General features: G+C 39.8%; 1 protein-coding gene across 1 annotated transcript in view; it reads right to left on the bottom strand.

Moving 5' to 3' along the window:
* The window catches only part of LOC107685542 (pleckstrin homology domain containing, family A (phosphoinositide binding specific) member 8), a 23902-nt gene extending 8107 nt beyond the window's left edge, over positions 1-15795 (bottom strand). Inside the window, exons 1-12 of the mRNA XM_016482161.1 lie at positions 15665-15795; positions 15139-15255; positions 13946-14101; positions 13153-13283; positions 12753-12911; positions 12629-12669; positions 12451-12554; positions 12072-12360; positions 9953-10038; positions 8053-8111; positions 7359-7560; positions 7182-7243 (exon numbers count right to left, since the gene is read on the bottom strand). Coding sequence (XP_016337647.1) covers positions 7182-7243; positions 7359-7560; positions 8053-8111; positions 9953-10038; positions 12072-12360; positions 12451-12554; positions 12629-12669; positions 12753-12911; positions 13153-13283; positions 13946-14101; positions 15139-15255; positions 15665-15704 — 1446 coding nt within the window. The 5' untranslated portion in view covers positions 15705-15795. The remainder of the gene's footprint in view (positions 1-7181; positions 7244-7358; positions 7561-8052; positions 8112-9952; positions 10039-12071; positions 12361-12450; positions 12555-12628; positions 12670-12752; positions 12912-13152; positions 13284-13945; positions 14102-15138; positions 15256-15664) is intronic.
* Between the last annotated feature and the right edge of the window lie 1047 nt (positions 15796-16842).

Here is a 16842-nt window from a genome sequence, read left to right as displayed (position 1 = left end):
CGACTTACAAATGAGGACAATGGAAGCAATCAAAATCAACAAGAGAGCAATGATATGCAAGGGCTATAAGAAGTCTCAGTTAGCTTAACGCAGTGCACGTAGCAAGGTTTTTTTTTTTTTTCATTTGTTAGTCGCTTTGGATAAAAGTGTTTCCTAAATAACAAAATGTAAATATAATGTAAATGTAAATAACAAAACTAAATTGAAATTTTAAAACAAGCCCCAAATCAAATAAATAAGTAAGTAACACAAATAAAAGAAATCTCTTTATATAAACAAACTAAGGCTTTGTCTGTGCTCTTTCCATTTAAAATTAGAGGCAACCACTGCATTTTAATCATGATCCAAACAAAGATGCTGCATACATGCAACATGAGCAGTTTTTAATCTAAATGACATTGTATACTTTCGAAATTTGAAGCAAATCAGAATGGTTTGACCTCGTCCCTATTTTGAAATCTCCGCCTCACACGTACGTACGCAACCATGGCAACGACGATCGCGGAAACAAGTGAAGATGACACACAAGCATATTCAAACAAAAGCCAACACGGATAAGTTGTGTGAAAAAGAAAAGTCAACGTTACTCACCCATAAAAAAAAAAACAGCACAACCTTGGCGTCCAATTCGAGCCCTTCCCGCTCCTTGAGTTTCTCTCCACCACTGGAAAGCTGCTCCGAAATTTACGCGGGTCCTACCTCTTGCCTGATCGTAAATCTTTTTGATGTTTTGTTTCTCTGATATTTTTCTCTTTTTTATCTGCCATCTCTATCTATAGTCGATCTGCTAATATCCATCCTCTGCACTCAAATTTAGCGCTCTCTTCTCTCTATCAGTACAAGACACGCCCCCTTACTGCTGATTGGCTACAAGTGTTTTGGGACTCGGTCAGACACTGCGGTCAAAAGCGTTTTTCAAAAATTGCTTAGTGCACGTTTAAGGAGCAGCGGGCTCCTTAGGCTAATGTACATAGCGGAAACCCTGATTAATCTTCTGTTTACCGATGTCACCTTTCGTAGAGACAGTGAGGGGGACGGATCGGGACACTATGAATCTGGGGGGGTCATGTCCCCCCCGTCCCTAGTGCCATCTGCGTGCCTGCTCAAACACCCTCCATTTGAGATTATATAAAGAACGTGTCGAGGCAGCCCTCGCATTCTGAATTGTCTCTATCACTTTCGGAAGTAACCCAACTGCATTCAGATTTAGCCTCTCACGGGCCATGCCCAGAGAGCTAGTTTCTGAGGGAAGGGGTGAAATAATTCCCCCCATGCTTGTGAGAGGATATCCCTGTGTGCTGGTAACGGCCATGGCTGGTCGTAGAGCAATTGCGCAATCTCCGCAACCCACAGTCTCCCCGTCCAGTATGGCGCGATCAGAATCATTACATGTTTGCATTCCCGAACCCTCCGTAGTGTTGGCTCGATCAGGCTCAACGGAGGGAACGCGTAAAGTAACACGCCTGGCCACTTGTGGGCTAGAGCATCCACACCCAATGGTGCATCGTCGCCGGCCAGAGAGAAGAACGGGGGACATTGCGCGTCTTCGCGCGATGTGAAGGGATCTACGGCGGCCCGGACGAATCTCTGCCACACTATAAGGATCACTTGGGGGTGGAGTCTCCACTCCCTGTACAGAGGATTCCCTCTGGACAGTAAATCTGCTCCTCTGTTCATTATTCCTGGAACATGTGTTGCGCGTAATGACAGGAGGGTCCTGCTGCTCCACATAATCAGTTCTTTCGCTAACAAGTAAAGCTTGTGAGAACGTACTCCTCCCTGCCGATTTATGTAGACTATCACCGTCGTATTGTCCGTCCTGACCAATACATGATGATTCTTGAGAAAATGCACAAAATGTTTAGAGCTAGTAACACTGTCAGTAGTTCTAGAAAATGTATGTGCTTCTTTCTAAGTGCAGGAGACCAAACTCCTCTCACTGTTCTGCCCTCGAACGCCGCCCTGTCAGCCCGTGAGAGATGCATCTGTCGTCACCACCTTCCTCAATAAAATAGGACCCAGAGGGCATCCTGTCCTGAGAAAAGAGGGGGCTTTCCAATGACGGAGAGCATTCTGGTGAGACGCGCACTCTGCGGTTGAGACGGCTCTTGGGGCGAATGCTCTGTGACGCTGTCCAGTTCTGAAAATCCCTCATTCGCAGCAGTCCCAGGGGAACCACTGACACTGTCGAGGCCATCAGACCCAGTAGCCGAAGACACATTCTGAAAGAGACTGATCTCCGTCGTTGAAAAAGGGAGAGGCAGCTGTGAAATGTCTTGATGCGTTCCTCTGATAGGAAAGCTCGAAACATCACTGAATTCAACCTGAGGCCCAAGTAGACTATTTCCTGTGAAGGAGTTAGCCAACTTTTCGTCTGGTTTATCTTGAAAATTAATCTCTCCAGATGTGTCAGGTTGAGAGACACGTCTAGGGTGTACGTATCGCTCTCTGCTTGCCGCGGTGACGGCGCGCAGATCGTCCAGATATGATGAAACTCTGACCCCTTCATTCCTTAACGGCGTCAGAGCCACTTCCACACATTTGCTGAAAACCTTGGGAGCTAAAGCAAGGCCAAATAGGATTTTTGTATACTCGTATGCTGTGCCATTATAAGCGAACCTCAGATATTTCCTGTGAGCAGGAAAAATATCTATGTGAAAATATGCGTCCTGGAGGTCCACTGAGGTGAACCAATCTCCCTGACGAATACTTTGACACAAAGTTCTGAGCGAAAGCATTTTGAATTTGTATTTTCTGAGGTGTTTGTTGAGGACCCGTAAATCCAAAATGGGACGGAGACCTCCCCCTCTTTTGGGAATCAAAAAATAATGGGAGTAGAAGCCTATGTGGCTTTCTTTCGTTGGAATCACTCTTATCACTCCTTTTCTCATTAAAGAGGATATTTCTTCCTCTAAAACCTGAGCTGCTTCCCCTTGGGCCACTGAAATTACCACACCACTGAACACAGGAGGTTTTACAGCGAATTAAAGTCTGTATTCCCTGTCTATCGTGGTTAAAACGCAGGGATGAACTGCGCAAGCACACCAGTTCGCCACCTGAGCTGCGAGTGGACCCTTCCCATCTTCGCTCACTAGCGGTGTTGCAGCACACTTTATTGGCGAAGGAGGGGAATACCGCTCCAGTGAAGGAGTTATATTCGTCTTTATTTGTGATTGTTTTAATCTTTTGTGATATTTTTTTTATTATTTTTATCCCACTCTGCGCCCTCAGCCCCTGGCCTGGATGCATCAGTGAAAACTTTATTTGTGATGAGATGCTTATGAACTTTTGTCCTTCCTCCCTCAGAACAAACCTCGTAGGTGGAGGGAGAGAAAATTCTTTGGGGGGCGCCAGAGGAACATGGGCCATTTTCCCACGCACACTAGACTTTGAACTGTTCACACAAACCCATTTCACATTTAAATTCCTTCTCATTTTCCCCGAGGCAGGGAGAAAGGAATCGTTTTGAAGGGATGGGACAGAGAAACCCTGAGTGCTGTCTCCAAACCCTTCCTGATGCCAAACTGAAGTCTCAGGTCAACCGCCTCTTTTTGTTCTCCTGAGGGGTGGCCGACCGGTGTTTCGCTGCTGCGGTGTTTCGGTTTCACGAAACTGGGCTTTGACTGAGGGCCCGCGTTTCCCGGCTGTTGTGGTGGAGCAGGACGGGAAGGTTGATTATCAGAATGCCCCCCGCTCCCTGAAGGTCTGGCTCGGGTGATAAGGCCAAACTGCCGGCTTTCTGGGGAGACAGACCTCGAATGCCTCTCCCTCTTTTTTCCGCAGGTCACATTGCTGACGCATCGCTGTAACCGTCGTGCCAAACATGGCCTTTGGATCAATAGGGGCATCCAAAAACTCCACTTTCTCTTTGTCAGAGAGGCTTGACAAACCCAGCCGTAGCAGTCTCTCTCCCACAACCGCTAAGCCCATTCTCCGACCGCAACTTTGAACTGCTCCGCAGGACGTGCGCAGGTTTAAATCGATGATGACACATATCTCCTCCCAGCCGACCTGCCGGTTGGGATGGCCAGTCGATCGACAGTCTAGCCGTGGCCCTGCGACAGACCTCGAGTAGATCGGTGTCCATCTGTACAGGGGAGGGTGAACTCTCATCCTGTGCACTCGGCGGACGCGACTGATTCAGGGGAAGAACAGCATCTTCATCATTGTCATCCTCGACCTCGAGGATAGTCGACAATACTTCGTCATCGTCATCTTCCTCTCCCGCTAACGGATCTTCAAACAGCGGGGGAAGGACGGGTGACACCCTCTCCATCATCTCACCCCACGAGCTGACGGCCTGCGAACAATTCATCAGTTCCTCTCTGGGTTGAGCAGAGAGGCATGGGTCCGACTTTCCAGCTACTGTCACGCAGAGTCTCCGCTCTCGGGTTTTAATAGAGAACGTCGCGCAGTGAGGACAGCCCTCGGGGTTGGACAGAGCTGCCCAAGCGTGTTTAGCGCTCAGACAGGAGATGCAGAGGCCGTGTGAATCCTTCGCAGAAATCCACATTCCACAAGCACACGGATGGGGAGGACGACCTTTTCCTCCGGTCCTTTCGCAGAGGCCATGGAGCCACAACGTGACAACTAATACAGAGCTGTGCTGCGATAGAGAGCTCTCCTTTTACTTCTTTTTGGTGCGTGGTGAGCACCCCAAAAACTCAGAAAATAAATTGAAAACTTAGAGCAGAAAACTCACCTTGATGCGTTAGTTATCTCACTCTAAGTGAAGTCACTCAACAAACGTTAGGAATGTATTGCGTTTGGGACGTTACCTTGTGGCTGCATCTGTAAACTGTTAAGCAAATACTTCCCGAAGTCTGCTGAGAACAGCTTCCGAAAAATCTTCCACGGGGAAGAGAGCAAGAATGACGAAACGGCAGGTAGCTGCGGTTTATATACAGGGAGGCGGGACTCCCTGATCGCTGCAGAGATTGGTCTGCCATGGTTGGCAGACGTGATGTTATTGGTGCTTCCGCGATCGGTCACGCCTGAGGCGTTCCCATAGTGAGATAACGAACGAATGTTAGAAAGAGAAAAGAAAGTTTAAGAACATCAAGAGCGTTGAAGACGTGGCTTTGGATCTATAGTCAATTGAAAGCAAATCTGCAAAGGCTATTGTTTGCTAGATATGGTTCCACAGGTATAGATAGGCTACATTCGATTACAGTACAAGATACCACTATGAGATTACCAGTTTGTTCTACATGTACCTTATACATTAAATACAATGTATAATTTATATATTAAATAAGCTGTCACAAAGTATGAAATGAACACCCGCCAAACCTGCGTTAGCTCTGCGCATCGGCGTGCGACCTGTTCCAGGAGGAATGCCTTTGCCTAGACACAATTAATACTGATATTAAATGTGCATTTGTTTCGTTATGTTCAGATGTTCGGTAGTGGTCATGTGAGGAGTTTTAACTCTTCTCCGTGTCAGAGGTTATAGATATGTTATCTATATTCTATTGTGAATAAAATATAAGTTTATGAGATTTGTAAATTATTCCATTCCTTTTTTACTCACAATTTGTACAGTGTCCCAACTTTTTTGGAATCGGGTTTGTATATATATATATATATATATATAGGCTAATACATAATTAATATGCTCTAACATGTTTCTTCCTGTCTACTGCATACTGCCTTATCACAATAAAGTAACAAAAATAAAATATAAATATATGTAAAAAAAAAAAAATGGTATAAATATGGAGGCACACACATAACAAAAACCAAAAAGAAAAAAATATATATTGTGGCCACAAACTGATTAGTGGTGGGTTCCGCAATAGCATTTTTTAGTTAGAATGAAGTATGGTAAAACTGTATAAAGTTTCTCCCAAAAAAAAGAGATCAATTTTGGTGTTTGACAGAAACATAAACAGAACATGAAGTGACACTAGAGCCCTATTCGAACGGGATTAGTATTACCTGGTGACCTCTAGTCATTTGTAATAATTGCGGAGGTTGTCTGTAATCTTAATCCCATGCAAATCGGCCATGTTTGTAATTTGTAAAGTAAAAATTCCCCCACAAATGACCTACCATATTTTGCTGAACACCGAGGTCCTGTAGACCCGAACCCACAACCTTTGGGTTACGAGTCCGACTCTCTAACCATTAGGCCACGACTTCCCCTAACCATTAGGCCACGACTTGGCGGGGTCGTATATCATTTTTTCAAGGTTTTTGTTTCCTGTGCACCTTTTTATCCATCTTTCACGAAGAATGGAGGCTGTGTTGGAGTGTTTTGATAGTATTTTCAGTGCTGGGTCATATACAGGGGCGGTTCTAGGATTTCATCCACAGGCGGGCTGAGCCCTCTTTAGTCTTTGCAACTTTACAGATCTTCTTTATGCACCAAGAGCTTGTAACACTCCAAAGAGAAAGGAAAAATTGAAATCGCATCATATGACCCCTTTACCATTATTAACATAGTCTAAGAAATGCACGGGTCTATTAATGCACATCTGATATTTTCTTAACTATTTACGTTCACTTAAGGCGTAACCATCTGTTTTTACGTTGATAGTAGTCAAGACATAATTTCATATTTGCATGCGGTCTCAGAGATGGCTTCTTTGTGTGCCCGCTTCAGGTGTGTGCGCGCACAGATGATCCATGACAGCGTGCAAGTACCGCATTGAGATCTTTCGTGCCGTCTTGTTCTCAAATAGCTTAAAATCACTTAAATGTTTAAACTGACAAGCCTTAAAACACATGTGAATGATAAACATAGAGGAAGCAGCACTGGCCCGATTGTTCAGATAGTTTTAGAGGGCTGAGACGACAGATATGGGGGCTGAAACCCACCTAAAAAGGGTCTATAACCGCCCGTCACTATACACCGATACACCTACACACAATTTGCAGAAAGAGAAAGCTGAAAACCATCAGAAGAGCAAAAACTAAGAAAATAATTAGATGGATGACGTTTACAGCAGCATGCGGTAAGGAACATTCATATCCGGGAGACAAGTCAGTAAATTTGAGTAAAATCACAGTCTTTGCTTATCCCGTGCGAATGCGCCACACGAAATTCAGATGTGGTGGGGTAATTTCTAAATGACACGAGGTCCCCAGATAATACTAATCCCGTGCGAATAGGGCTTAGGGCGTCAGAAATATGTTCCTTTAAAATGGAAAAATAGCACTCTTAGCACAACACTTACTGCAAAGACACCTCGAACAACCCATCCATGATATTGCCGTAGTGTCTTTCCATATGCATTATCTGAAAGAAGAAAAAAGGGGACATTACAAGTCACTGACTGAAGGACAGTTGTTTGAACCAGGTGTTATTTTCTTTTTGCAACACAAACTGTTTTAGATTTGATCATCTGACTTACTAAGAGCTCCTTGGACATCCTTTATCCCTGTATTGATTTCAGAAAGGAATTCTTTGAGGAACTTGAGTCCACGTTTAAGCCACAGCAGCGCTTCTGTGGCCGAGTTCCGCACCTGTGTCACCTCCGTCTCCACCTCATGCTGCACAATGCTCTGCAGGGTGGGGAAACTCTCAGGATCAGACACCACCTTCTGCTGGATTTTCTGATGGAGAAAATAAGGAGGATGAACTCTCAGACCAAGCTATTATGCCCTCTAGTGGTTATGGTAACATCCAGAAAAAGTACAGGGAAATTACAGTACCCTGTTAAATACTTCAACTGATAAACTCTTGGGAAAAAGTTCTGACCTCCCAAGCAATAATTCATATATCACAATATGTAAGGAAACCCACTACAAACCAGTCTCAAAGTCGTCACAGGCATTACTTTGAATGGTCAAGCTTAACTAAATATTTGCTGTTATTGCTATTATTACAGCAATTACTCATTACTGCTCATTATTACAGATGATTAAATTCTGTACTGGATGCACTGAATTTTAATTGTCAGATGCATCAATGCATTTTTCACCCCGATACTAATGACATGCAAGTCCTCCTAAAGTTAACACATAATCTGTAAACCCACAGCTCATGTCATCTAAAATATGTATGCATTATTATAGATGTATTTCATTGTTTGCATTTACGCTTACCTTAATGTTTCCCACAAAATCTATTTTAACTGGAGCAAAGACAGTTGGTCCAAGCTTGTCTGAGGGGAGAAAGTCTTTGTAAGTACTTTGTTGGTTAAGCTGTTAGTTTCTTCCTAAACATGCAATACTGTTCAAAAGTTTGGGGTCAGTAATTTTTTTTGAAGGAAATTAATACATTTATTCGGCAAAGAAGAATTAATTGACCAAACGTGGCAGTAAAGACTATTACAGGAAATGATAATTGTTACCAAAACAAAAAATTATATTCCAAATTATGTTTTTAAACATTTTATCAATCCCAAAAAACAATGTATCATGATTTACACTAAATTATTACATTGCACAACTGTTTTCGATATTGATAATAATATTAATAAAAAAAAAAAAATACTGTTTACTGTGCACCAAAATCAGCATATTAGAATAATCTCACAAGGAGACTGGAGAAATGACTGCTGAAAATGCAGTTTCGCCATCACAGGAATAAATTACATTTTAAAATGCATCATGGAAAACTGCTCATTATTATTGTAAATACATTTCACAATTTCACTTTTTTTAACTGCATTTTGGATTAAAGAAATGCCGCCTGAGGGAGCATAAAAAAATATCTTACCAACCCCAAACTTTTGAATGGTAGTGTACACATATATTGGTGAGGGTCACAGTAACTGAGACAATGACACACATGAAATTCAATGTGAAGATCTAGAAACATTTGTGGGAAATAACAATTTGTGCCAGTTCATGTGCAGTCCAATAATCTATCTGCACAAAGATCTACTGTATTCCTGATGTGCAAGTGTATTGAGTCACCACAACCCAGAGAGAAACACCATTAATCTTTACTCAATCCCAATCACCTTCAGAAGCATCATGCCCATTCAAACTATAGAAAAAAGTGAGGCTTAAAAACTGTACCAGTAGCAAACCGGTGCATGACATACCAATCACCTTTGTTATCACCTTGATACAGTATGTTCTTAAGAAGAAAGTGATGAAAAGTGAGGAAAATCTTTTGTATAAAGGTTTTATAATTGATTGCCGACACAGATTTTCTTGTTTTTGGCCCCGGTTCTTGGTCAGATACTCACCGAACTGTCCCAGTATAAAGACATAGCAGAGCATGCAAGACCATGCCTGAGGGAGAATGAGGTATTAACTGTGCAGACTAACATGAGATGCAAATAAATAAACAAAACAAAAAAAAACAAAAAATCAAGAGCACATGGTGAACTGACACATGCACAGAGTAACAAAAATCAATGTCCCCAGTGGCATTTTACAACATTTAATAAGCACAATACTAATGAAAGCAGAGAATGAGACAACCTGGACTGACGGGAAAAGAAAGAAAGCAACGAAGGGGTGGAAAAGGGAGAAAGAGTGAAAAATACAGTATCCTACCTAAAACTGGTACTATAGCATAGCAAGAATCCAAAAAGGCTTGTGTGGGAATACCACTGTCGTCCTCCATTGATACAGTATGTTCTTAAGAAGAAAGTGAGGAAAATCCTTTGTACAAAAGCTTTTGTAATAATTGATTGCTGACACAGATTTTCATGTTCTTGGCCTCGGTTCTTGGTCAGATACTCACCGGACTGTCCCAGTATAAAGACATAGCAGAGCATGCAAGACCATGCCTGAGGGAGAATGAGGTATTAACTGTGCAGACTAACATGAGATGCAAATAAATAAACAAAACAAAAAATCAAGACCACATGGTGAACTGACACATGCACAGAGTAACAAAAATCAATGTCCCCAGTGGCATTTTACAACATTTAATAAGCACAATACTAATGAAAGCAGAGAATGAGACAACCTGGACTGACGGGAAAAGAAAGAAAGCAACGAAGGGGTGGAAAAGGGAGAAAGAGTGAAAAATACAGTATCCTACCTAAAACTGGTACTATAGCATAGCAAGAATCCAAAAAGGCTTGTGTGGGAATACCACTGTCGTCCTCCAGTAGTATATCACTAAATCTACAAGAAAAAACCACAGACATTCAGACAAGGACAATACATTAGTACATACGTCAACAAAACATTTATTTGATGAAATAAAACACCAATACAAAAGCAGGCATAGCCAAAGCAGAAGAAAACCAGTTTGGAACATGCAGTCCTTAATTAAGAACAGGACACATTAAATACAGGTTTTATAAATGAGATTTTACAACCTTCACACAGTGATATAATACTGAAAAGGTTTTCATATCTGAATACCGACACGTTGCTTTGATAACATTTCACATTACTGACAGTTCAATTTTATTTGGTTTCAGTCCAATGAAGGCTGTTGGAACAGATTAGTGTTGTAGTTACGTGATAACCTCATTATTACATAAAAGAGATGAAAGAATTATGAATAGCAAAAGAATCTACAAACCCTCATCACAGGCTGGGCCTCATTTTGAGCGACCAAAAGAAAACATACCATGATAAACATTTAATCATGAACCACTTTTGTCTTTACATGATGAAATCACTATGTTGAAACTGCAAGACATTTATTCCTTTGTTTTGGAACTTTCCACAACCAAGGTACAAATACGAGTCTATCCAGCAAAGGAAGGTGCTTGACTATTAACTTCTACTTAAAGGGATAGTTCAGCCAATAATGAAACTTACCCCATGATTTACTCACCCTCAAGCCATCCTAGGTGTATATGACTTTCTTCTTTCAGATGAATGCAATCAGAGTTAAATTCAAAAATGTCCTGGCTCTTCCAAGGTTTATAATGGCAGTGAATGGGGGTTGAGATTCTGTGTTCTTTTTTTGTGAACAGGTGTATGACAGTTAGCGGAAGCTAGAGATTACGGTTTATAGACTTTTAAATATGGATATTTTTCTTACACAAATGCAACGCTTGGCTTCAGAAGACATTTATTAACCCCCCAGCGCCATGTGGAGCATTTTTTATGATGGATGGATGCACTTTTTTGGGCTTCAAAATGAGCCAGAATTTTTTTTTAATATAACTCTGATTGTATTTGTCTGAAAAAACAAAGTCATATAACACCTAGGATGGATTAATAGTTATTTAATCATTTTTATAATATCATAGATAAACATTTTGAAAAAATGTAAAAAGAAATAAGATTATTTATGCGTCTTCCTGTAGAAACGGTCCAATTGGAAACATGGTTTCATGCATAATGTGGAACACAGCAAACAATAAACATGTTTGGACATTTCAATTTGACTTTTTAAATAGATTTTAACTACAATTAATCAAATATCAGTTCAATAATTCGTCAAAATTATATGACATTGCTGTATTTTGAGGTGGAACAGTTCGAAAATATCTCTATTTTACGGTGGGTCCAGATATATGATATATTTAAAACAGTTTTTTACGCATATGTGATGTTAGAGAATAGTTTTTCTAAAAGTTCTAGTTTGGTTTTATAACATTTGTGCGTCTAATGCTTAAAAAAAAAAAAAAAAAAAGGGTACCCTATTTGTGGAAAGTGCCTTTTACATCACGATCTAACCAGGTGAGACACAACAAGTAAACAGTATAAAGGTCTGTCTTTTTTTGTCCTAACTGAAAGCAAACTTTTGTGACATAAGTACAATAATTTATCTAGAATGTAATATATAGATAACTTCAATTAAAGCGCATTTCTGTCAATGGGTTTTTCATTTGTTTTGATGAACTTTTAGGTGAGTGCAAATTCTTTCAACAGACTTTACCTTTGAATATACCTTTAACAGAACAGACAAGATTGATCGCTTGTCACTTTATCGCGCTGCACCTGGTTACTCAGGACACAATGTTACTCAATGGAGATTTATAGTCCCACAATCTAGAATTTTTACTGAAATGCTGACTTTGCATATAGCACATTTCTGTAAACAAAATTCTAAAAGTAGTGTTAGCTTATAACTTGACATTAGCATGACCATAGCTAATTTTCAAACCAAAAACAAGATTCTGAATAGTGTAAATGGTGTGCAGTACATTCATCTTGTTCCCTCAGAGGATCACAGCAACGGAGGCGCCTCATACCTGTGGCTCATGGTACTGAAGAATGTGTCCACCTTATCTTCCTCTTCCTGTTTATTCTCAGACTGAGGCTCATTCACTTCCAGGTCAGCCTGGATTTCTTCAGTGACCTTTTCTTCTTTGTTTTGTGTGGGGCTCAGTGAGACTTCCTCTTGTTTTTCTTGGGGAAGGTCTGCTTCTTCTGTCGGTATGTCCTTCTCCTCTCCTACAGATTCTTCAGGGTCCCGTGTGCTTGATGAAGAGCCATTACGAGGCTCCATGGGCTCCCTCTGGCCCTCCATTAAACCACTTCCTAAACAGAACAAGACAGGAAATGATAGTTGAGGTCTGCCAAATGCTGCATGCGTAATCACTTCTGAATCTGACTTAATGTTTGTCATACTTGTAGGAGATGTAGGCATGTTTTCTTGAGGAGATGGAGGTGGTTCGTTTTCTGGTCCACTCTCATGTGCTGATGTTCCTGAGATGTTTATTAAGTCCTTTTGTCTGCATAACACACATTTTAAACATTGTAGAGAAAAACTAAACCACAAGAGTACATTAATATGAACTGAACTCACTTTTCTCCTGGGTGCTGATTTCTTGGATCAGTAGGTTTGATCTATGGGAAAAAAGAAACATTCTATTTTAGGTTCTGACAAACTAAATGAATTTACAACCATTCAGTGATTAGATTTAATATACCTTGTGAGGTTTGATGGTAGCCACAGGAGGAGAGCCTGGAGGGGTCCGACTCAGAAGGTCTGGATTGAAGGTCCGGCTAGCAATCTGCATACACTCCTCCAGGGTCTTCAAGAAGGTGGTGCAAGTGGACTTCACTAGATTTCCAGTCTCATCCCCTACCTGAAACCCACATATAGCACAACAAAACTTAAGATTTAGAGTAGGTTGATCAGTCTTACTGTTTTAGAACTGATTTTTACTCCTCATTTTTGTGATAAAGACAACTACGAAAAATCAGAATGATAATACAATTCATTAGTGCAAGTCTGAGCTATTAAACACTCTGTATTGATGTTTGAACAGCTTATATATTGTTTAATTAAGCGTAGTGAAGGTTGACTCAAGACAAGCACTCCCTTACCTCCCCCGAATCGGCTGCCATCTCCGCTTGAGAACTTTCTTGTATTTTGTTCACTTGCTGAAGGAGAAGGTCACGGTAAAGCCTTAGCTCAGACATTTTTGTTTTCAGAGCGTCTGTGTTTTCCTGGAGCTCTGAGAAGATAAAAGAGACTATTGTTGACATTATTTTCTTCATAGACTTGAATTGACAGCTCTTTGAAAAATTGCCAAATGAACAAACGTCATGATCTGAATGGGTTATGTAATCTCATTGGTTAAAGCCCCCATGAAATCATATGTTTCCTGTATTTGACATTGTCTATTAAAACATCATTAAAACATAACATTTAAAAGTTTGGGCTCAGTTATTTTACACTTTTTAAAATTAAACTCAGCAAATTAATACTTTCATTCAGCAAGGATGCAATAAATTTAACAAATTGACAAAAAAGACACTTTCTATTTCAAATAAATGCTGTTTTGAACTTTCTATTTAACAAAGAATTTTTTCAACCTTTTTAACACTGATAATAATAATAATAATAATATGAAATGTTTCTTGAGCACCAAAAAAGCATATCATGTGACACTGAAGACTGAAGTAATGGCTGCTGAAAATTCAGATTTGTAGTTTTTACTGCGTTTTTGATTAAATAAATAAATGCAGCCTTAGTGACCATAACATACTTCTTTCAAAAACATTAGAACTGACTGCAAACTATCAACCTAAATGGTAGTTTATAATACATCATCAACACAAGCCAGATGATCTACATAGAATATCTTGTCTATTACGGCAGAAATACAACACTCACCTTTCTCTCTCTTGGTTCGGTTGTCTGTGAGGCAGGCTTTTACAGTCCCCAACGCCACAAGCCATTTCTGCCTCTCTGCTGCATTAATTGCCCTGAGATAAAAGTATTGTTCTCCTGGAATGATCAGATCAACCCTTGTGAAATCCGATGGGTGAACTACAATGGAGAGGGAGGACAAAGAAGATGGATAAGTAAAGCATGAGATCAGTCACTATAGTTGTAATACAGTACTTGGGTGTTTCTTCAACTCTGGACACTTTTGGCCCTGTTAAAAAATAAAGTCTCTTCACACTCTCACTTGTTTATTTTACTAGTCTATTACTGTTCAACAGTGAACACACAATTCTGCTCCTTTTCCCCATTTTATTAAGTAAAGCAATAACGATTTTAATCACAGTGTCATTTTCACCACATCTCCAATGAGGCATTATGTTTAATAGGATTGTATGATGGAAATGATGGCAGTGGAAATGTACATTTTGAACATTTTTCAAATAAATAGCTTTCCTTTTGTTTTCACAAGGCTAAATTCTTATCTAGCATTTTATGTATCCAACATATAGTCTCAAAATCTATTAGGGAGAACATTGTTGCTGTAGTGGCAATAATTATAAATCATTTTCAAACAATAAATATTGTAAAAAGGTTGTTTACAGTTACAAAGATGCAATGATTCATACTCTCACGATGAATTTTTATAATTAAGATTAATAGTCTTGGTCTAGGACAAAAATAAAATGATAAAATCAAATAAGACATTCGAAAAGTAGCAAAACAAATAAGATCTGAAGGCATAACAAAAAAAACAAAACAAAAAAGTTGCCCAAGACAGCTTTAATTAGGGTTGCAAAAAGGTGGAACATTTTCAGTATATTTCGGAAACATTCCAGAAATTTTGGAAACTTTCCAGGATTTTTTTGAATATTCCAGGGATTTTTGTAAAGTTTCCGGAAATTTACCGGAATTTTCCCACCCCTTTGCAACCCTAGCTTTAATGCAAACTTCACAAAAAAAACAGCTGAACGTTAGTTTTAATGAAAATCAGCCCCTGGGACATAAAAGTTCCCAAAGATGAAGAAACATCCACTTGCCTATACATGTGTTAAGATATCCTGAAGCATAAAAAGAATAACCGCTTGTGATGTAATGGTTATTAGGTTTCCTGTTCAGGTTAGGCATAAACTTTTCCTTACCCTGTATTTCACACACAGATATTTTGATGCTGCCCTTGCATCCTTTCCATGCATCTTCTTGAGAGTCATAGTAGGAAAGAGTGCCTCCCTCAAGAACAAACCAACGAGGCTGCCAACCTTTTAAGAGAAACAACAAAGCAATTATGACATTTTTCACTGTAACCGACACATGTAACAATGTATATGATGACGTTTGAGATCCATGAACATAATACGGTTTGACTTGTTCTTCCAGTCAAGTGGAGGCTTTTAACTGGTCATAGGTAGAAGTGAATAAAACAGAATCACACATAATCTTAAGAGCAAAACAAACTTTTCTGAAAATGCTTTTGGCAGATGAGACTTATGTGGTTGAGTTGGTCCCAGCTTTGGAAAAAAAAATATCGGCACAAAGAGCTAAAGAGGATGATGCTTAACTTCATTTATACACTAACGTTGACGTTGCTTGAGCTAGCAAACAGGCTAACTGCTTTTCAGGCTTCCCTGATTTACGTCATATAGCTTTTAACTATTGCTGTATACATACCGCTAATATAGTTTGTCCATTTATAGAGAACTCCCTCCATGATAGACCTTCTCTTGACAATTCATTACTTAGTCGTGGCAAGACTGAGCCCAACACAGCCTCTGAGAAACTCGAGATAATTCCTAACTACGACAACTATATACGAAAGACGCAAAGTGACTGCTGGGAATTGAGATTACGCAAACGACTGGCGTAGAAGCTTCGAGAATACCAGTCCATGTGATCATAGAAGGATCGGCCCACGTACGTGACGCCTGTGGGATTTTCGTTTAGCGAACCTCTCATTGGATACGGTGTGAGTAAATGTGCGTGGTTGTGCTGAGACTATGTGTGTAATGTCCAATGAAAATTAGATACTGGTCGCTAAGGCGTGTCCTCAAAAAAAGCTGACCAATGATAATTAAATGTTGTATTTTAGGGTGGCAACGTTTACGATGGGAATCTGGGAGTGTGAGATGAGGTCCGAGAGTCGGTTCCTTCGAACAATTCCTTTCAAAAGAACTTAGCGAGTCTTTTACGCTTTCCCGTTATGATATCTCAACTTGGCATATTACATTCTCTAAATTAAACGGTCGTTTATCATTACACTTTGTTGTAATTGTGATGTGTTCCAGTAATTTCAAAAGTGTAATTTAGAACCTAAATATATAATTTGTATTTTTTTATAAACAAAATTCAATATCTCTTATCTAAAAAAAGATTTTCTAAGTTTAACATTTTAATAAGTTTCATATATTTTAATATGAAATACAGTCCAGTACATTTAACATTTCTGTCGTTTATAACGTTTATTTTTTCAATATTTTTTTTTTAAAGCTGTTATTGCAATTGTGATATTTCCCAGCTTGCTGAAGTCATAATAAAGCTCATAAAACAAAATGTAATTTGTATTTTCAGATAAAAAGTACAATTAATTATCTTTCATTCATGTATTTCAATATTTCATGCAATCAGTCATAAACATGTCAAGTACGTTCAATTTGTAACATTTCTGCTGTTTACTATTGTGAACAGTCAAATGCTGTGTCCCAATTCAAAGGCCGCATCCTTTGGAGGAGTGTGTATGTGCTGTACATGTGGAAGAATTGACAATAAAGCAGACTTGACTTGACTTGACTTGACTTGACGGGTCCTTCGAAGGACGTAGCCTATGAATTGGGACACATCTAATGTGAACT

This window comes from Sinocyclocheilus anshuiensis, unplaced genomic scaffold, assembly GCF_001515605.1.
Source record: "Sinocyclocheilus anshuiensis isolate Anshui unplaced genomic scaffold, SAMN03320099.WGS_v1.1 scaffold185, whole genome shotgun sequence".
Classification (NCBI taxonomy): domain Eukaryota; kingdom Metazoa; phylum Chordata; class Actinopteri; order Cypriniformes; family Cyprinidae; genus Sinocyclocheilus; species Sinocyclocheilus anshuiensis.
This window is presented reverse-complemented; position numbering and strand designations above follow the sequence as displayed.